The sequence below is a fragment of the Megalops cyprinoides genome, chromosome 1, assembly GCF_013368585.1.
Source record: "Megalops cyprinoides isolate fMegCyp1 chromosome 1, fMegCyp1.pri, whole genome shotgun sequence".
NCBI classification, from domain to species: domain Eukaryota; kingdom Metazoa; phylum Chordata; class Actinopteri; order Elopiformes; family Megalopidae; genus Megalops; species Megalops cyprinoides.
Genome location: NC_050583.1, coordinates 56,508,993 through 56,526,091, shown reverse-complemented (window position 1 = coordinate 56,526,091; position 17,099 = coordinate 56,508,993). Strand labels below are relative to the sequence as shown.

Sequence of the window (17,099 nt, the reverse complement as noted above, 5' to 3'; positions counted from 1 at the left end):
ATGCATTATTGGGAAGATACAAGAACCAGGTCAATTGACTACATACAAAGTGTGAGTTGTTTAAGAAGAGTCTGGGAAGTTCTTCATTAGAGTTGGAAAAGTGTCATATTCTAAGAACACAGTAAGTTGTTCTGTAAAACTACGTAGGCAGTTCTTGCTGTAGTGGTTCATTGACTCTGGGATTGTCCATGTTACTTTTAAAGAGTTTAATATTACAGTATCCATTTGAGGTGAAAGCTTAGGAGGGAGCAAAGAGGAGATTGTGCAGTTCTGACGTTAGCAGGCAGTGCTTACTGCCGCTGAGGAGGAATGAAAGTAGAAGAATTGAATGATGAAAAGTGTGTGAATATATGCATGTGCTTGTCTCCCAGATTCTCCAAAGAGGTTCTGGTGTTACCACTGGTTCTGCTGGATCCTCAGCGCTGTAGGAATCGTCTGCATTCTGCTGGCACATGACCACTACACTGTGGATGTAGTTGTTGCATACTATATCACTACACGCCTGTTCTGGTGGTACCACACCATGGCCAACCAGCAGGTAGGTCTAAGGAACTTCTCACTTACCTACAGGCAGTCTGATCTCACCCGTAAGGGTGATGGATACTGGGCCCTCAGGCATTGTCTTGGAAACTGGATTGCTACCTTACATAGTTTTTAGAATATCATGAAGTGTGATATCAAAGGGCATATGTAATTATTTTCATGAAATATCAGTTATTACATTTAAAAGGCAGAGTGTCTTATGCAGCTTATGTTTTCCTCATGCCAGTTCATCTTTCAGCAAATCAGGTACTAACATAATTATGTTAAATATTGAGATATCAACACATTGATGGTAATTAATGGCTGGAATATGATTGATCTGTCAGATTTTGAATGGCCATAATAATGGCTATAGAATGTATTTCTGAATGTACCAGTGAAAGTGAGGAAATTGGCAGTAGGTATTTGGCATATTTCAGTAAATATTTACAGTAGTGCTTCAGGCAATCTGAATGTTTGCTGGAAACCCCAATGTCTTTAGTTGGGTCTAATTACAACAACACATTCTGGCATTGAATTGCACTTTAAAGAAGAAAACATGTTTTTTTTCTGCGTCTTTGTCATAGCTAAAGGAGTTGATGTAGGCTGTAGTTGCATTTGCCCTTTCCTGTACATCTTGCTCGCATTGTTTGCACTTTGGTCTATATATTAGACTTCACCGTCTGTGATGTAGTATTGCTTTGAAATATTGTACAAAAAAATAACCTGATAATTACACTTTTGTCATTTCCTCTTTTTTCCTTTTTCCTTTCTTCCAGGCGCTTAAAGAAACATCTCAAAGTAACTTTTTCTCAAGGGTGTGGTGGTACCGATTTTTCCAGTACTTTGAACAGAACGTGCAAGGCATCGTCCCGCGCAACTACGAGCTGCCGTTCTCCTGGAGGCCGCCGCGGTGGAGCCAGACGAAATACACCCGGATAGACACATAGCGACCAGGGACGCCGCGACCGGGAGAGGGGACCCACAAAGACTGCCCAAAGTGCTACAAACCTATCACAAGAAGATGCCCTAAAGAACTCCTCGCTGTTCCTCCTTTAGCGGTCGTTTTTTTTGACGGGTCCCAGTCGGAAGGTGTCAGCACTGTGACTTGTGTTCTCCAAAGCATTTCATTTTGGAGCAGATGAGAGCACATGTTGTAAGCACTACTTTTACTGATAGAGATTTTGTATTTTGCGATTAGCAAGTGCTTCATTGTAGATCCGTCAAGCATTTCAACTATTTCCATGTAACTAAAGCATAGTTCTCTTTTTAAATTGTAAGGATCGTGTCGGTCTCAGCAGTGAGGCTCTAAGCCATTTTCCCAGTGTAAAAGGTCTATGTTCAAAGTAAGTTTGCATCTAAGAGAAAAGTTAAATGATCTGGAGGAGTTTGACGCAGAATTAATTTAAATTTTTTTTAAAAGACTAACATTTTTGTAAATGTCCTCGCTAAACATGGCAAAGGTGCAAAAAGATTTTTCTAAGTATTTCACAGGTTTATTTTTCAAACTAATGCTAAAAAAGAAACATTTAGATTTTTACATTTGAAAGCAAAGCAGACAGAGACAAATCTAAAGTGTATTTCATGTTTTCTAGTGCCTTTCTCATCTTGATTGTACAGCCCTATGGTGTGTTCATGTATGTATTTGTTTATTTTGACGACAGTGTAGTGTGCTATATGATTATTTTGGTTTGAACCACAGAGAGGGGGCATCCTGTTGTGGAAGTGGTGACCAAAAGCCCATATATTGATGTATGTATGAAGGACGACAACCTCAATGTTTTATCCATTTCCTGAATGTAAGAATTATTTTAGTTTTAGAAATGTCTTTCCAGGCCAAGTAAGCTTGAAAAAGTAAGTGAGATGAATCATTATTATATATGACATACAGCCATTATTTTATTGTACAATCATTTCAATGTGTTTTTTCCGTTTGTTTTAAATCGCCATAGCACTCCCCTTATCCTTGTATTTGTCTATGCCAAACAGCTGTATGGCTTGGGACTCACACCCGTAGGAATCCCAGGTCAGTACAATGGAAAGAGAATTAGGGCGAATTGCAGAGGTCCGGATGGTGACAAAAAGAATGTTCCCCCAACTCCCCCACTCCACCACTCCTCCGTTCTATACCTCATAGCTAACCTACAAGCCACCCAATGGGAGAAGCTGCTGTCAGTGATGTAACGGTTGGGAAAATGAATCCAAGTGAAAATAAATGAAAACCTTCCGGACACCTTTCGACCCTTGATTGAAGTCATGTTTATTTCAATGTCAGAGTCATTTACTTGCAGAAAAATGAAAGTTTGCAGATTTTCCTCTTTAAACTCTTTCATGGCTACCTCTTGGGAGAACTGAGTCTTTGCTTTCCTCCTGTTTTTTTTTTTCTTTTTTGATGGAGCTTGTGCAAACAAGTGGTAACGGAAATTAAATAAGATAAGTAAATCATTTTTCCTTACCGCTAAACTTGCAGGCAAGCAGTGCTTGTGTAGACATGAGGGCAGGCAAGGACATCTTATGTTTTGTTGCTGGTCTGGTTTTCCAAGCAAACTATACCAGTAAAATGTCTCCATACCAGTTATAACGGGCAAATTCAGGTTACTGCATGGCCGCCAAGTGGTTTGTGAGATACCATCTCATCTTGTGAGATACCATCTCATCTTGTGAGATGCCATCTCATCTTGTGAGATACCATCGCTCCACTTCTAGGCTTTTGTTTTCATTTAACAGCTTAAAAGTCTGCACAGTAAATTAAGTGTCTGCCAGTACCTGTTTTTTTTTTTTTTTTTTATAAAAAGGACTTTCCAATTCCCAGTCTTTGTTACAGTTAGAAAAATTTGCATTACCCACCAGTTTTTGAATATGTATGTAAATTTCCAAGTAACAGTCAAAGTGTTGGTTAGGTTGTTGGGATGAAGAGCTGAGTCAATGCTCATAGCCCTCCTCTAGGCGTCATTGTGTAGGGACAGAATGACCCCATTTCCAGGGCAATGACCCCGTAATCATGCTGCACTTGAACATTTGGTGTGTAGTAATTCAGAGACAACAGCTGCAATAGCAAGTACACACACAAAATGTAAAATAAGTTTGAGTAATATTTCCAGTATAGGTGTTGTTAAAATTGAGTCGTAATTAGTATTTATTCAAATGAAAACAGGTCATCATGTAAACTGGCCATTAAATGACTGCTTAAAGGTGAGTAAAATAATATGATGTTGGAAAGATACGTGACTGAAGTAAATTGGAGGCATAAGATGCAAGTGGTAGAAACATCCAGTTCAAGTGGTAGAAACATCCAGAAGTGGGAAGTGCATAAGAAAGGTACAAAGATGCTATTCCTGCCTGGAAGACAATAATGTTCCACGGTTTCAAAGGTTCACTGACAATTCATTTTACCACATAGTACTGTAATGTCTGTGTATGCATGCACTGCGCATACTCTGTCTTTTCCCCTCCAAATAATATGCGTAAGTATGCACCAGTAGTGACACTCCCAATAAGACATGATGCTGTGACTACATATAAATCAATAGTCCATTCAGAAACTGAGAAGTCAGAGAACTCAGAAATGAAGTCCCTGATCATTTAATGTTTGTAATTTTCATTCAAATTAGTCTCTGATTGTCAGTGTATTTATCAGTCAGCTCTGTTAATGATTTTCGAATTGAGAGTTGGTCCTATATGAACTTTGACATGAATGACTTAGGGAAAAAATATCTCTTTATCTTTATCTTTTTTCGAGGTTGCATAAGGAAACCTCCATTTCTCAAACATGGTCATCAAAATGTCAACAACTATTTGAGATTGTTTCCACACATAAATAAAGGTCTACTTAAAGATTCACATTTGGAACAGTTTGTTTGCCTACCATTCCAATTCTGTGCCTTGATTTTTCTGTGTGAACTGCAAGCAAGCTCATTTAAACAATGATCCTTGAACAGAGATAAGACGAGAATATGGGCAATAAAGTTCTTTTGCTGCCTTTGTCCCGGGATGTTATAACTGCACCAGTCATACGGGAAAGGTTTCACTTGTGTGAGTTACTCATTTTCTACCTGAGAAGCTTGTTAACATCTCGTAAGTAAAAGACAAATTTTACAAAGTTAGTTTACCTGCTGCCTTTATTTACACTCCAGGCAGGATATTCCTGCACTTTGCTTAATTATTAACTTGATTTCTAAAATTGCCGCAAGCACAACAGCAGTGCATGCTAAAGTTTAATGCATCACTGGTAAGCAGTTCATGTATTTGGGTGTGAAATGCAATATACATTGAGATGTGTACATATGCAGCATGTCTTGCAGGAGATTGAGCACTAGATCATAAAGAGTCGTGGCTTCAAATCCTATTTGTGGCACTGCCGTGTCTTTTTTTTTTCTTCAGCATAGTTACTACACTGCAATTTCTCCTTTGAAAACCCAGCTTCAGACATGAGTTACAACATATGTTAATTTTTAAGACCGCATATTATATAGTACATAACCATAATTGTTGCACCTGTTGTGGAGTGGGTGAAGGTGAAGGCAGGGCAGCCACTAAAGGTGATCTCTGCGTGTTTTGGGGACCGTGCAGTGGTGGGATCATGGCCCGTAAGTCCGTGTGCTGTGGCCTCAGCACCCTGGAGATGCTCCTCATCGTGCTGTTTGTACTTATGACTGGAGTGTCCGTGGGCCTCATCTCTGTCATGGCTACCAAGTGGAACGCGGACAGCTGTAAGTGAGGGCTTAGCCTTTCTCTTCTTGGCTTTCCAGTCATTCGTGCTGAGGTATTGATACAAAGGAAAACTAGTTTATACAGCCAAAAGGAGCTTACCAGAAGTCTTGCATTGAAGTAAAGTAGTTTTGTTTTTGAACTAAGGTTTCCTTTTTGAATATCATAATAGAGATCCACATGCCTGTGAATTCATCTATAAATAAGTGTATCCAACATGACTAATTAGAAAAGTTCATTACTATTCATAGCTTGCAACAGGACAGCACAGGTTTCAAATGAATGCATGTAGTTTTGGGAATACTGGTGCAGACAGTTCTGTTTAGACAACAACAAAGTGATTGTATGGAAGCAAGAATGCAGCACCCCTCTGGGGCAAGAATCGGGGTCCTTTGGGTAGGCCCTCTGTTATGTCTGTGTGTGAACGAAACCTCGTTTTAGCTCCAGAGGAACCGAGCCCCACCGCGAGGCCACCTGAGACCCTGTTCCTGGTTGGGGTTGGCAGAGCGGACTGCACAGGACCCGTCGGGGACGTACCCCTGGTGAGACCCCGGAGCCAACCCCAAACATCCACCCAATGCAGCATGACCTATTGCAGAGAATGATTCTAGACTTGCAATGCAACTGGGGCTGGCATTAGATTTGTGTGTGTTTGCGTCTATGTAGGGTGCTTTGTAGCTATGGGTTTTCTCATTCCTCCTACCATTCCTTACTAAAACTATAATCATGATATTAAGACATTTGTGGCTGTGAATTGTACTTCATGTTGGCATGGCATAACAGGTGCATGAGAGGGCAGAATCAGCTGATGGTTAACTGATGGTTATCTCTGCTAGGGATGATGATTAAGATATACACTTTACAACATACCGCCAGGATATGATAAAGTATATGCAGTTAACTGCATACAGTAATCTTGCAGTAAACCATGATCTGCTTTCAGATGGGATACGCCAACCTGGATCAGACCGCGAGGGGCATTCACACCCGCCTGTACAGCCGGGCCTTCATCGTGGATGACGGGAGCAAGCGGGTGGTGTTCGTGAGCGCAGACATAGGCATGGTCTCTCAGAGGCTGAGGCTGGAGGTAACTAAAGCTACAACAGGGGCCATTTTGAGTATCTGAGGCCGACACCTTCACTAGGTTACAGTACAATGCTGGTGGACTCTCATAATTACTAACATAAGAATGCCATCTCAGAATCAGAGTCAGAATCAGACTTCATTGGCCAAGCATGCTTTTATGCATGCAAGGAATTTTGACTCCCGGTCCAGTGTCTCTCACACAATGAGCACTGAACTGAAGCGGCCGATCGTGGCACCATCTCGACACGTGTCTCTACCACTGTACTGGATTGTCTGCAACACTTTGCCTCAATGGCATATTTCTTTTTCCCCCTCAGAGTCAGTCTGAGGCATTGGGCTAATCCTGGTACTCCCTTTGAAATAATGTCATAGGTGATGAGGGAGCTCCAGGCCAACTACGGGAACCTTTATGGACAAGACAATGTGGTGCTGAGTGGCACTCACACTCACTCTGGCCTGGCTGGCTACTTCCAGTACACCCTCTTCATGATCACCAGCAAAGGCTACATCAAGCCATCCATCCAGGCCATTGTCAAAGGCATCGTGCAGGTACCCCTCTCCTCTCTCTGCCTCCTGTCTCCGTAACCATGTGATTGACAGCAAAGCCGTTGGGTGGTGTGAAGCGAAAAAGTTGGACACACCCTGCGATGTGGTCTGTCTTGGCTCTTCTGAGAGTACAAAGCTTTGTCTCCAAACAGCAGCAGTGAAGTGACATCATAGGAGCAGTGTTCCATGTCGGGTCAGGAACTGTGCTTGTAAGCTAGGGTTGCAGGTTTGATTCCAGGCACTGCTGTTGTGTCCTTGAGCACAGTACTTAGCCCTAAGTAAGTAGATTCATGCCATCCTGCCATCCTATCTAAATGGGTAAGGTGCAAATATGGACAATGTCAGTCACCCTGGATGAATGCATTTGCTCAGTGAAGGAATAGGTGATGTTCCAAGGAGAGCTGTGTTACATTCATTCTGTGCAAAATATCCTGTGGCACTTTACCAGTTGAACACAGTTAAGATTCCAGCTACCATTTCTATGCAAGATATATTCTCCTGATTGAGATTTTGGGGCTTTAAATAAATGTGCTTGCTCCCGCACAGAGCATAGATACGGCTCATAAGAACTTGAAGCCTGGGAGGATCTTCCTGAATAAAGGGGAACTTGAAGACAGCAACCTAAACAGAAGTCCACACTCTTACCTCAACAATCCAGCTGAGGAGCGGAACAGGTTGTGAAATTATGACACATGCACACTTTTGCTGAAAAACAAATACATAACTTCACAAGATGCCATCTAACATGAGGTGTGTGTTACTAATTGGAAGGTGATCCAAACTGGATACTCAGGTATAAAGAACAGGCACCCAATGAAACAAGTGACAAATTACTTTTTTTGCATGAAAACTAGTGGTCTGTGAATAAAGATGAACTGTTTTCACGCAGAAAAAGATTAAATCCCACTTCCACACGGTATGCTGCTTTAGCTCATTATTACCTGAGTGTGTTTTCTTACCTGGCATCATATATTTGATTTGGTTTGATCTGAAGCTGAATTTCAATTTAGGTTTAGGTTTAGGGTTAGGGTTAGACTTAGGGTTAAGTTAGGAAAAATCTTTCTCTCCTAAATTGTCCGCTGTGAGGGCCCCTTAGGAAAGAAAAGTTTGCACTGGCCATTCGGTGTACTGAAGCCCTTGGGTAGACAGCTTTTTTGTAACCCTAGTGTTGGATTTTTTTTTTTGATGGTGTGTGTGGGGTTGAGGTTAGGGTTAAGTTTAGGTTTAGGTTTAGGGTTAGGGGTTAGGGTTTAGGGTTTAGGGTTTAGGGTTTAGGGTTTAGGGTTAGGGTTAGGGTTTAGGGCTAGTGCTTAGGTTGTTGCAGAGCATTGCAGCATGTTGCAGGTGTTGCAGGGTGTTCCAAAACATTGTAGGGTGTTGCAGGGTGTTGTAGGATTTTAGGGTTAGGGTGTTTTATGGTGTTTGAGGGTTTTAGGGTCTTTAGTGTGTTGTAATTTTTGGGGTGTTTTAGGGTTAGCGTTTTAGGGTGTTGTAGGGTTAGGTTTTACAGTGTTTTAGGGTGTTGTAGGGTTTTAGGGTGTTTAAGGTGTTTTAGGTTTTTGGGGTGTTTTAGGGTTAAGGTTTTAGGGTGTTTTAGGGTTTTAGGGTGTTTTATGGTGTTTTAAGGTTTTAGGGTGTTTACGGTGTTGTAGGGCTTCAGGGTGTTGAAGGGTTTTAGAGTGTTTTAGGATGTTGTAGGGTTTTTGGGTGTTTTAGGATTAGGTTTTAGGGTGTTGTAGGGTTAGGTTTTACAGTGTTTTAGGGTTAGGGTGCTTTAGGGTGTTTTAGGTTTAGGGTGTTTTAGGGCTAGGTTGATTTAGGGTGTTTAGGGTGTTGCAGGTTTTTTGGGTGTTTTATGGTTAGGGTTTTAGGGTGTTTTAGGGTGTTTTAGAGTGTTGCAGGGTGTTTCAGGGTGTTGTAGTGTGTTGTGGGGTTTTAGGGTGTTTTAGGCTTATGGGTTTTAGGATTTAGGTTTTAGGATTTAGGATGTGCAGTAAGTTAAGAGTTAACTGTCTGTCCTTACCTTCCTTCCAGATATAAATCTAACACAGACAAGCAGGTGGTGATTCTGAAGTTCACAAACCTGCATGGGGATGGCCTGGGAATGATCAGGTACAGGGACTCAGTCTCTTCTTTGGAACGTCAGATCTTGGCTTTGTCAATGCAACTGGCTGACAGCTGAAAGCTGTGATTGATACCTTTCACAATGAGACACATGGAGATGTTTGTGTGCACTGTCAGAAGCTGTGCGTGATTTAGTCCGTCTGTCACTCTTGGCAGCTGGTTTGCTGTCCACCCTGTCAGTATGAACTACACCAATCGCATGGTGAGCGGGGACAACCTGGGCTATGCCTCCTACCTCTTTGAGCAAGAGAAGAATATTGGGTCTTTACCTGGAGAGGTGAGAGCCCCTTTTCCAAGTCAAACTTTCATCATTCTTCTAAAACACACCGGAAATATTTGTCTTGCTCTTCTTTCTTTGGTGTTTACAAAATATATCCAATTACACTGATAATAATCTAGAAGTTTTACTTTCATTTTTATATGCAATGGTTCAAAATTAAATAAGAACACTTTATTTTCTTACCTTAAGGAAACTATGAAATGTAAGTGCTGTGTAGCTAATCTAAATGGATTTTACTCCAGCTGCCTTAATACATGATAACTTTAATGGAGGTGGAGTTACATTAATGCAATTTTCTGTCGTGTAAGTTAATTAAAAATTTTCTTTTGCTGAAATTACTTGAGCTCAGCATTAAGTTGTTTTTATTACTATTGCAAGGGAAAGTGCTGATGCATGCAAAAATATCTGACTCTCTTTTAAAATATTAATTTAAATATAGATGTAGATATTGGACCGTACATGCATTCACTACAGTGTGAAAGAGGTAGCTCCCACACCATGTTGTAGAAATCTCTGAGAAATGTGAAGAGGTTGTTACTAATGTGAGTGAATCCCAGGCAGATGGGGGAAATGGCTGTCCCCCTCCTCTAAACGGTTTGACCTCTGGGATGTCTACCTTTCCAGGGGCCGTTTGTGGCTGCGTTTGCCTCCAGTAACCTAGGAGACGTCTCCCCAAACACCAGAGGGCCATACTGTGTCAACACGGGGGAGGCGTGCGACTATGTCAACAGCTCCTGCCCCATCGGAGGGGTGCGTGAGGCCTTGCCACAGAGCCAGGCTTGTGCCTGCTCAACATTAAATTTTCATTATGTTTTTCTGTGTAATTCAGTTCATCATACTGTGCCTTATGTTTAGCATACATTGGGACGGTTCTAGGAAGAAAAAAATCCAGCAGTATATACATAGACTTCCCCATTGTCAATTGAAACAGTTTGATTGTGTAATCATGGCTGACCTTATGATTTCCCACAGACAAAAATGTGTGTTGCCATGGGACCAGGAAAGGACATGTTTGAAAGCACCAGGATCATCGGACAGAACATTTACCAGAAGGCAAAGGTGAGACCATACAGAGGCTGGCATGCCTGCAGGCAGTGGGTGTTTTCTAGAGACCCCATGCTGTCTTTGCCATGCCCGAGATGTGACTGCTGGCTCTACGGACATAACACAAATGCTTGTGTCCCTTTTTTCGGACATCCCCCATCTCCGCCCTGACAGGAGCTGTACGGAGGGGCACAGCAGGAAGTGCGTGGGGTCCTTCACGCGGCCCATCAGTGGGTGAACATGACAGATGTGACGGTCCAGCTCAACTCCACACACACAGTGAGTGCTGACCCCAGATCAGCTGGCCAACAGCTGGATGGCCTGGTCTGAAGTTTCCTCCTTCATACTTCACCACATGCCATTTGACATTTCATCTCCACTTAAGGGAGAATGCCTTTGGTCCTGCCTGCTTGCTGCTGACAGTGTCTTGTTGAATTAATAAAAAAAATTCAGCTAAATCACAGTTTTAGCTTCTTTTTCAGTAGACAGGCACAGAATTTAACTGGTGGCAAACTTTAAAATGCATTAACCACACAGCAAGGGCCACTGTGTTAAAACACCAGAGACCTCTTTCACTTTTATTGCTGGATTTTATTGCTCTTCTGCCACAAGCAAATTTAAAGTGATGATGAATAGAGACAAGTTATTTATTACACAAAAACTGGAAATAAATCTAGCAGAATGGGAACATTTCACGTTGCTTGTTGCTTACAAAGCAACAACTGGTTAAACGCCTACCTTGTCTGATATCTTTTTTTGCATTGTTTTGTAATGAATAATTTGCATATATTCACTCTGCATGTGCGCACATGTTTTAGATTTACGTAGAGATCACCATACATATAGAACACTTCTTCTTGAGGTGTGTTGCTTGCTGGGTGTGGGGTTTTGTTTGCAACATTGTTGGATTGCGTAGGATCATGAAATGGTTGCCTGTAACACACGCGTGTGGTTATTGCACTTAGGTCAAGACCTGTAAGCCAGCACTTGGTCACAGCTTTGCAGCAGGAACGATAGATGGTGGGGGTGACCTCAATTTCACACAGGGTAAGTTAACCCAGAGGTATCCCATATTTTAAAAAAAATGTATTGAAAATACATAAATATATATAAATATAATTTTATGAATAAAAAATATAGTTTACAGAATATATTCTTAGCTAAAGAAATATATTTAATATATGTAAATTATGGCCATTTGGTATATTGCAATATCTTTCTGATTTGCCTTAATATATTTTAATTCATAATATTCTTCAATATTCTATATTTTGTTCAAAATATATTCTTTTGCCGAACAGTATATTTCTCAATACATTGCAATATATTTAATTTTCATATGGGGTGGTTCTTTGTATCTGTGGTTTGTTGCTTTTTTGTTTCTGTGGTGTACCTGCGTGTTTAAATAATACCCCTATGACTGTAAATGAATGTGCGTGCATATTTTAGGGGCAGTGGAGGGGGATCCTTTCTGGGACGGTGTCCGGGACACCCTGCTGGGACCTCCCTCAAACGAGACCCAGGACTGCCACCAGCCCAAACCCATCCTGTTCAGCACCGGCGAGGTGAGCTCTGGGCTCTCTGGGTTTCAGTGACCCTCCGGGACTGGGAGTGAATGATATGTGTGATGGTGACGACGCTGCACTCTGTGCACTAGATGAAGAAGCCCCTCCCGTGGCACCCCGACATCGTGGACGTGCAGATGATCACCATCGGCTCCGTGGCCATTGTTGCCATCCCGGGAGAAGTGACGTGAGTCTTGTCAAGTGTCCCTAATGCCTGTTCTTCATCATGTCAAGTGTCCCTAATGCCTGTGCTTCATCGTGTCGAGTGTTTTTAGCTCAGCTTAGTTTAGCTGTTTTTAGTTCAGTGCTTCTTCATATCACTGAGCCATTGGTGGCACAATATCATTACAGCTCTAACCATTTCAGGGGTTCAAGAGGACACGCTCCCCCACCTGTAGGGAAAGAATGTAGAGTGTCGACCAGAGTTTCAAGACGACAGTCAAATGAGATTTTAAACTGTGACGATACCCACCCTCGAAGTTACACATTGAACTGGAGATGCAAATATATACTGTATGTAGGGCTTTGTGAGTTGTTTCTTAGAAAAGCTCATTGTTTTGCATGTGTGCCTACTAGAGTTGAAATGTTGATTTATTTCATTGCAAATATTTTACGGTGTCCACCATTGTGCCTTATTAATGTATTCCAGCACCATGTCAGGAAGAAGGATAAGGGAGGCGGTAAAACAGGTGAGAATTACTGGAGAATATTATCTGAATGTCAGTCTGACCCCTTTTCTCATATTGATTCATGTTGTGTTTGAACCCATAAGAGCAGGAAATGTTTCTGTTTGACGCTTCTGTACAGTGTTTCTCATCAGACCTTTATTTTTTTGACTTTTCACTGGTTGAGTGTTTAGGCGGTAAAACATCAGTACTTAACAAACCTTACGCTCTCCCAAATTTGAATTGATTCAGTAGCAATTCCCCTGATTGGTGTACTATGAATACGGGCTGTTTCAAAAAGCTGCCTGCAGATGAGAGCACCCCGTCACTTCGATTTAGACTCAGGCTCGTCATATTTTTTGCGCATACAGCTCCCGCTCAGGGTCGTGCACAGACCTTTTGGAGGGCAGGGGCTCAAATTTTTAAAAAGGGCATGGTTTGGCAATGGTTGATCTGGCAGGGAAGGGCACTTTTGAGTTCAGTACCAAAAAGACAGGGGCTCAAGTCTCATCCCCAGTATGCACATCCGTGCTCCTTCCCCAGCCTTGCTGGATGTCCGTCTGCGCATTGATCTGCTTCACATGTGTTTTCGTCTGCCTCACTTGCGTTTTCCCAGGAACTGGAGACCCAGGCAGCCTTCGCCAATACGGAGGTGGTGATAGCAGGACTGTGTAACATTTACACCCACTACATCACTACCTATGAGGAGTATCAGGTACTGCAGGCAGAACTGGAGGAAGAGCTTATAGTCGTGGCATGCGATCTGCAAAGGCTGTAATTAAGGAAAGAAGGTGAACTTACAAACAGTTCTTTAGTCTACAGTAAAAGTAGCATTGCATAGTGGTAAGGAGGAGGGATTGTACCCCAAATGTTGCTGGTTTCATTCCCCACTGGGGCACTACAGCTGTACCCTTGGTCAAAGTATTTATCCCAGAATTGCCTTAGCAAATAATCATTTGTATAAATGGATAACATGTAATAAATGTAATGTAATGTAAGTTGCTCTGGATAAGAGCATCTGTGAAATGACAGTAATGTGAACAGTGACACTGAAAACGTTTATATAATGTTCATTTTGAAACATTCGATCTGCTGCATGTCATTGCACTTCCCATCCTTGAGTTAGATGTGATCAGTTGTTTTTTGTGTACTTGCTGAAATTCCCAGCAGAATTGAACTAAATGTTTTCCTGGCCCTAGGGGGTTGTGCACAGTGCAGGAATAGCTGTTGTGATGGCCATGGGAAAGGATGTAGGGGCTGAGGTCAAGTCTCATCAGCGAGTGACATAATGATATAAATGATCCTCTTTTTGCCACAGGTCCAGCGCTACGAGGCAGCTTCCACCATCTATGGCCCCCACACGCTCTCTGCTTACATGCAGCTCTTCAGAGGCCTGGCTAGAGCCATCGCAGAGGTGAGGGGCACTCATGAACCCCCCCCCCCCCCCCCCCCAAAGCATGGGCCTTGGACAATGACATAGGTCACTCTGGCAGACCTAAATCGAATGAACACAGATGATTTTCTGTTTTTATTATCTCTTTTTTAAAAAAAAAACATTTCCTATGGTCTCCTCACCAGGGCACAGTGGGTAAGCTGCCAAAGGGTCCAGAACCCCCCTTCTTCAACGACAGCCAGCTCTCCTCCTTGCTGCCTGCGGTTCCAGTGGACAGGAAGCCAGAAAACACCTCCTTCGGCCAAGTGCTGGAGCAAGTCCTGCCCACATACAAGCGGGTGAGCGCAGCATGCTCTGCATATTGCATGTCGCTTCCATCATGTCCGGACCGCTAAAGCGAAGCAGGCAGGACATTCAATTTTTTTGGTTGCTGTGTCACATTTTGTTAAGATTTGCTGGTTATGTAAACCCGAGCGTCAGTACACGCACGAATAACGTTTGACGCTTTTCGCAGGGAGAAGTCGCCTCTGTTACGTTTGTCAGTGGGAATCCCAGAAACTCGGGGGACATGGTGAGACCTGACAGCTGCCCTTCCTGGCATTTCTTTTGGGTGTGGGTCCTCAGAGTGCTTTGAAAGGCTGTGGCTTTACATATTATAACTAACACTTACTATTTATTTGGTATCTGATGTTATCCAGAGTGCCTTAGAAGGATAATATGGAATCAATCATTGTATACATACCACATCAGAAACAAAAACAGAAATAACAAACACAGAACAGCCAAAATTTAAATTTAACTAAAGAAGGCATCAGGCTGAAAATGGTGATGTCTAGAATAAATTTTAGAGAAACATACTTGTACTTAAACAAAATTCAGTCTAACAATAATCTGTAAAAATGTTAAGCCATAGTGTTTATATTGGTACCAGACATCAATCCAAATACTAAGTACTACCAAGGATCACACCACCTTACTCATGGCAATTAACAATTTCTATAAAAGGTTACGGTACACTGTATCAAAATTCACTTAAAGATAGGTGCCAGGCTTTGCATGAAACATAACACTGAAGCTTTGGATACTGTACTTTCAGAGGGAGAAGACCTTCATCACAGTAGAACAGTACCATAACCAAACACAGCAATGGGATATAGTCTACACAGATGCATCTTGGGAAACAAGGTAACTTGTTAAAACTTGTGTTCCACCCTCAATTTCTTTGTTGCATGTAACTGATGAATTCAGGGGAAATTCATTCATTCATCTGGCTCTGAAATATGTTTTGATATTAAACCAGAATAACATATAATTAAATACTATAACATTTAAAATCTTGCCTACAGTACTGTTGTAAAAGATAAGTGATAGATAAAATGTCCTTGTCAATGTGAAATGATACCTACTTCCTGCATGAAGAAAGCCTCTCTCAGTGACCCACTGGTGTAGGCGAAAAAACATAGCAAGCATGCCTGTCCAGCATTATATGTTGTGAGCCTACAGCACTCATTAGATATTATCTACTCCAACTGCCATCTTTCAAAGACCTTGTGATGATAACAAGTACTGCAGAGCCAACACTTATTGGCTCATTATCATCTCCTGTAACGCAATGAAAGGCCCAAGAAGAAATCCAGGACCATACACTGTCCCGACACATGACGCAATCTGGAGGTTTCAGATTACAAGATCATAAAAGCTGATAAGGGGCACATAAGGTTGCCTTTAACTTCGTTTTCTGTTGACATTGGCCAGTGTTTTCGATGTGCGCTGCAGGCTGCGGCAACCTTTTGTACTGTGTATATTCCCCAACCTGGTCAATAAAAAAAAGTTGTTTTTTTTTTTGCAAGAGCATGATTGAGGATAAGAATCGGGGCACGTTTGAAGTGAGGCTGGGGTCGTTTAAGAAGGAAGGGTTGATATGGGGCCTGCAACTTTGGACTGTGTCCCTGTTTGAGAGAGAGGGGGAGAGAGTGTGAGTCAGAGAGAGCGTAGACAGCCCAGCTTCCTCCCTCCACAGCCTACCGAATCCGAATTCCTCCCAGCAGTCTGATTATGTAAAGCTTGTCCCACCACGTCTGTCTGATGATCCGTTTCCCGGGACAGACACTGCCCATCAGTAAACAGGAAAAATCTTGCTTTGACACGCGCTTTGATCCTCCCCGTTGACACGCGCTCCCGCGTTAATGCGTGGAAGGAGGGGGCGGAGCTTCGATAAGCTCCCCGTTGGGCTCTGACGTGCGCTTTCAATCCAAACAGGTTCCACTGGGTGAAGGGCAGCGGGGCCCAGAGCAACGCCACAGTGGAGTGGCACATCCCCCCCTCCGCCCAGCTGGGCAGCTACAGAATCCGCCACTTCGGACACTACAAAGAGCTGAAGGGCCTCAGGCCTGTCATCACGGCCTACGAGGGGACCTCGGACGTGTTCAGAGTCTCCTAAAGCGTGCCTCTGCTGTGAGAGAGGCGCCGGGGCCGCGTCACGCTCTTTCTGAGCTCTGCTGGCCCGCGGTGACGCAGTGGCCTCTTTTGTTTAGAAACTTAGTCTCTGTCATGATTCAGTGAGGTCTAATGCTAGCACTTTGATACCTTTTATTTCTGTCTGCTTTGGTGAATACAGTGATATTTTGCAAAGTCATTAACTTGAGGGGTATGTTGCATTATTTATTTTGATGGCACTCATTTTGGAATGTGACCTGCAAAATTTTTTTGATGAAAATATGTAAAATAATCAAATTCTTTCAAATTATATTTTTAGTTGTGATTCCAATTAAAGATGGAACAGGATTTTGAATATTTACTTTGTGTGTTCAATCCATCTTTCTCCTCCACCTCTTTAAAATATGTAAATGTACGCATAATGCTACTACTCTGTGTCTCATTCTTACCCTTCTGCATGCAAAATTCTCCTTTACAAACTCAGAGAGAAACAAACCACATTATTGCATATTATACATTTATTGATAATTCAGAGAGCAATTAACCGACACATTACAATTACCCAAGCAGTACTACACAATATGCAGCACAATGATGTCATTTCTGTCTATTATATTACCACATTTCCAAATTGATCCCTTAATGGTGATTTTGCTATTGTTTTTTTTCCAACCAATAATTGAGATATGTTGAATTTGAAATATTCAAATATCCAAACAAAAGAACTCTAT

The 17,099-nt window shown here is 42.2% G+C and overlaps 2 protein-coding genes across 5 annotated transcripts in view; both read left to right on the top strand.

The window, feature by feature from the left end:
* sgms1 (sphingomyelin synthase 1) overlaps nucleotides 1-2,749 on the top strand; it is a 41,689-nt gene extending 38,940 nt beyond the window's left edge. For all 4 annotated transcript variants that reach the window (XM_036547586.1, XM_036547593.1, XM_036547571.1 and 1 more), the window contains exons 5-6: nucleotides 372-538; nucleotides 1,302-2,749. In XM_036547586.1, the coding sequence (XP_036403479.1) occupies nucleotides 372-538; nucleotides 1,302-1,472 (338 nt within the window). In that variant the 3' untranslated portion in view covers nucleotides 1,473-2,749. The remainder of the gene's footprint in view (nucleotides 1-371; nucleotides 539-1,301) is intronic.
* A 1,775-nt stretch (nucleotides 2,750-4,524) lies between these two features.
* asah2 (N-acylsphingosine amidohydrolase 2) lies at nucleotides 4,525-16,372 on the top strand. The gene is made up of 21 exons (XM_036549828.1): nucleotides 4,525-4,596; nucleotides 5,092-5,231; nucleotides 5,671-5,771; nucleotides 6,173-6,316; nucleotides 6,688-6,864; nucleotides 7,408-7,535; nucleotides 8,896-8,973; nucleotides 9,142-9,262; nucleotides 9,890-10,015; nucleotides 10,238-10,324; nucleotides 10,484-10,588; nucleotides 11,275-11,356; nucleotides 11,759-11,874; nucleotides 11,967-12,061; nucleotides 12,524-12,563; nucleotides 13,156-13,254; nucleotides 13,858-13,953; nucleotides 14,118-14,270; nucleotides 14,447-14,503; nucleotides 15,029-15,117; nucleotides 16,192-16,372. The coding sequence occupies exons 2-21, from the start codon at nucleotides 5,102-5,104 to the stop codon at nucleotides 16,370-16,372; spliced, it is 2,205 nt and encodes a 734-aa protein (XP_036405721.1). The 5' UTR covers nucleotides 4,525-4,596; nucleotides 5,092-5,101.
* The last annotated feature ends 727 nt before the right edge of the window (nucleotides 16,373-17,099 follow it).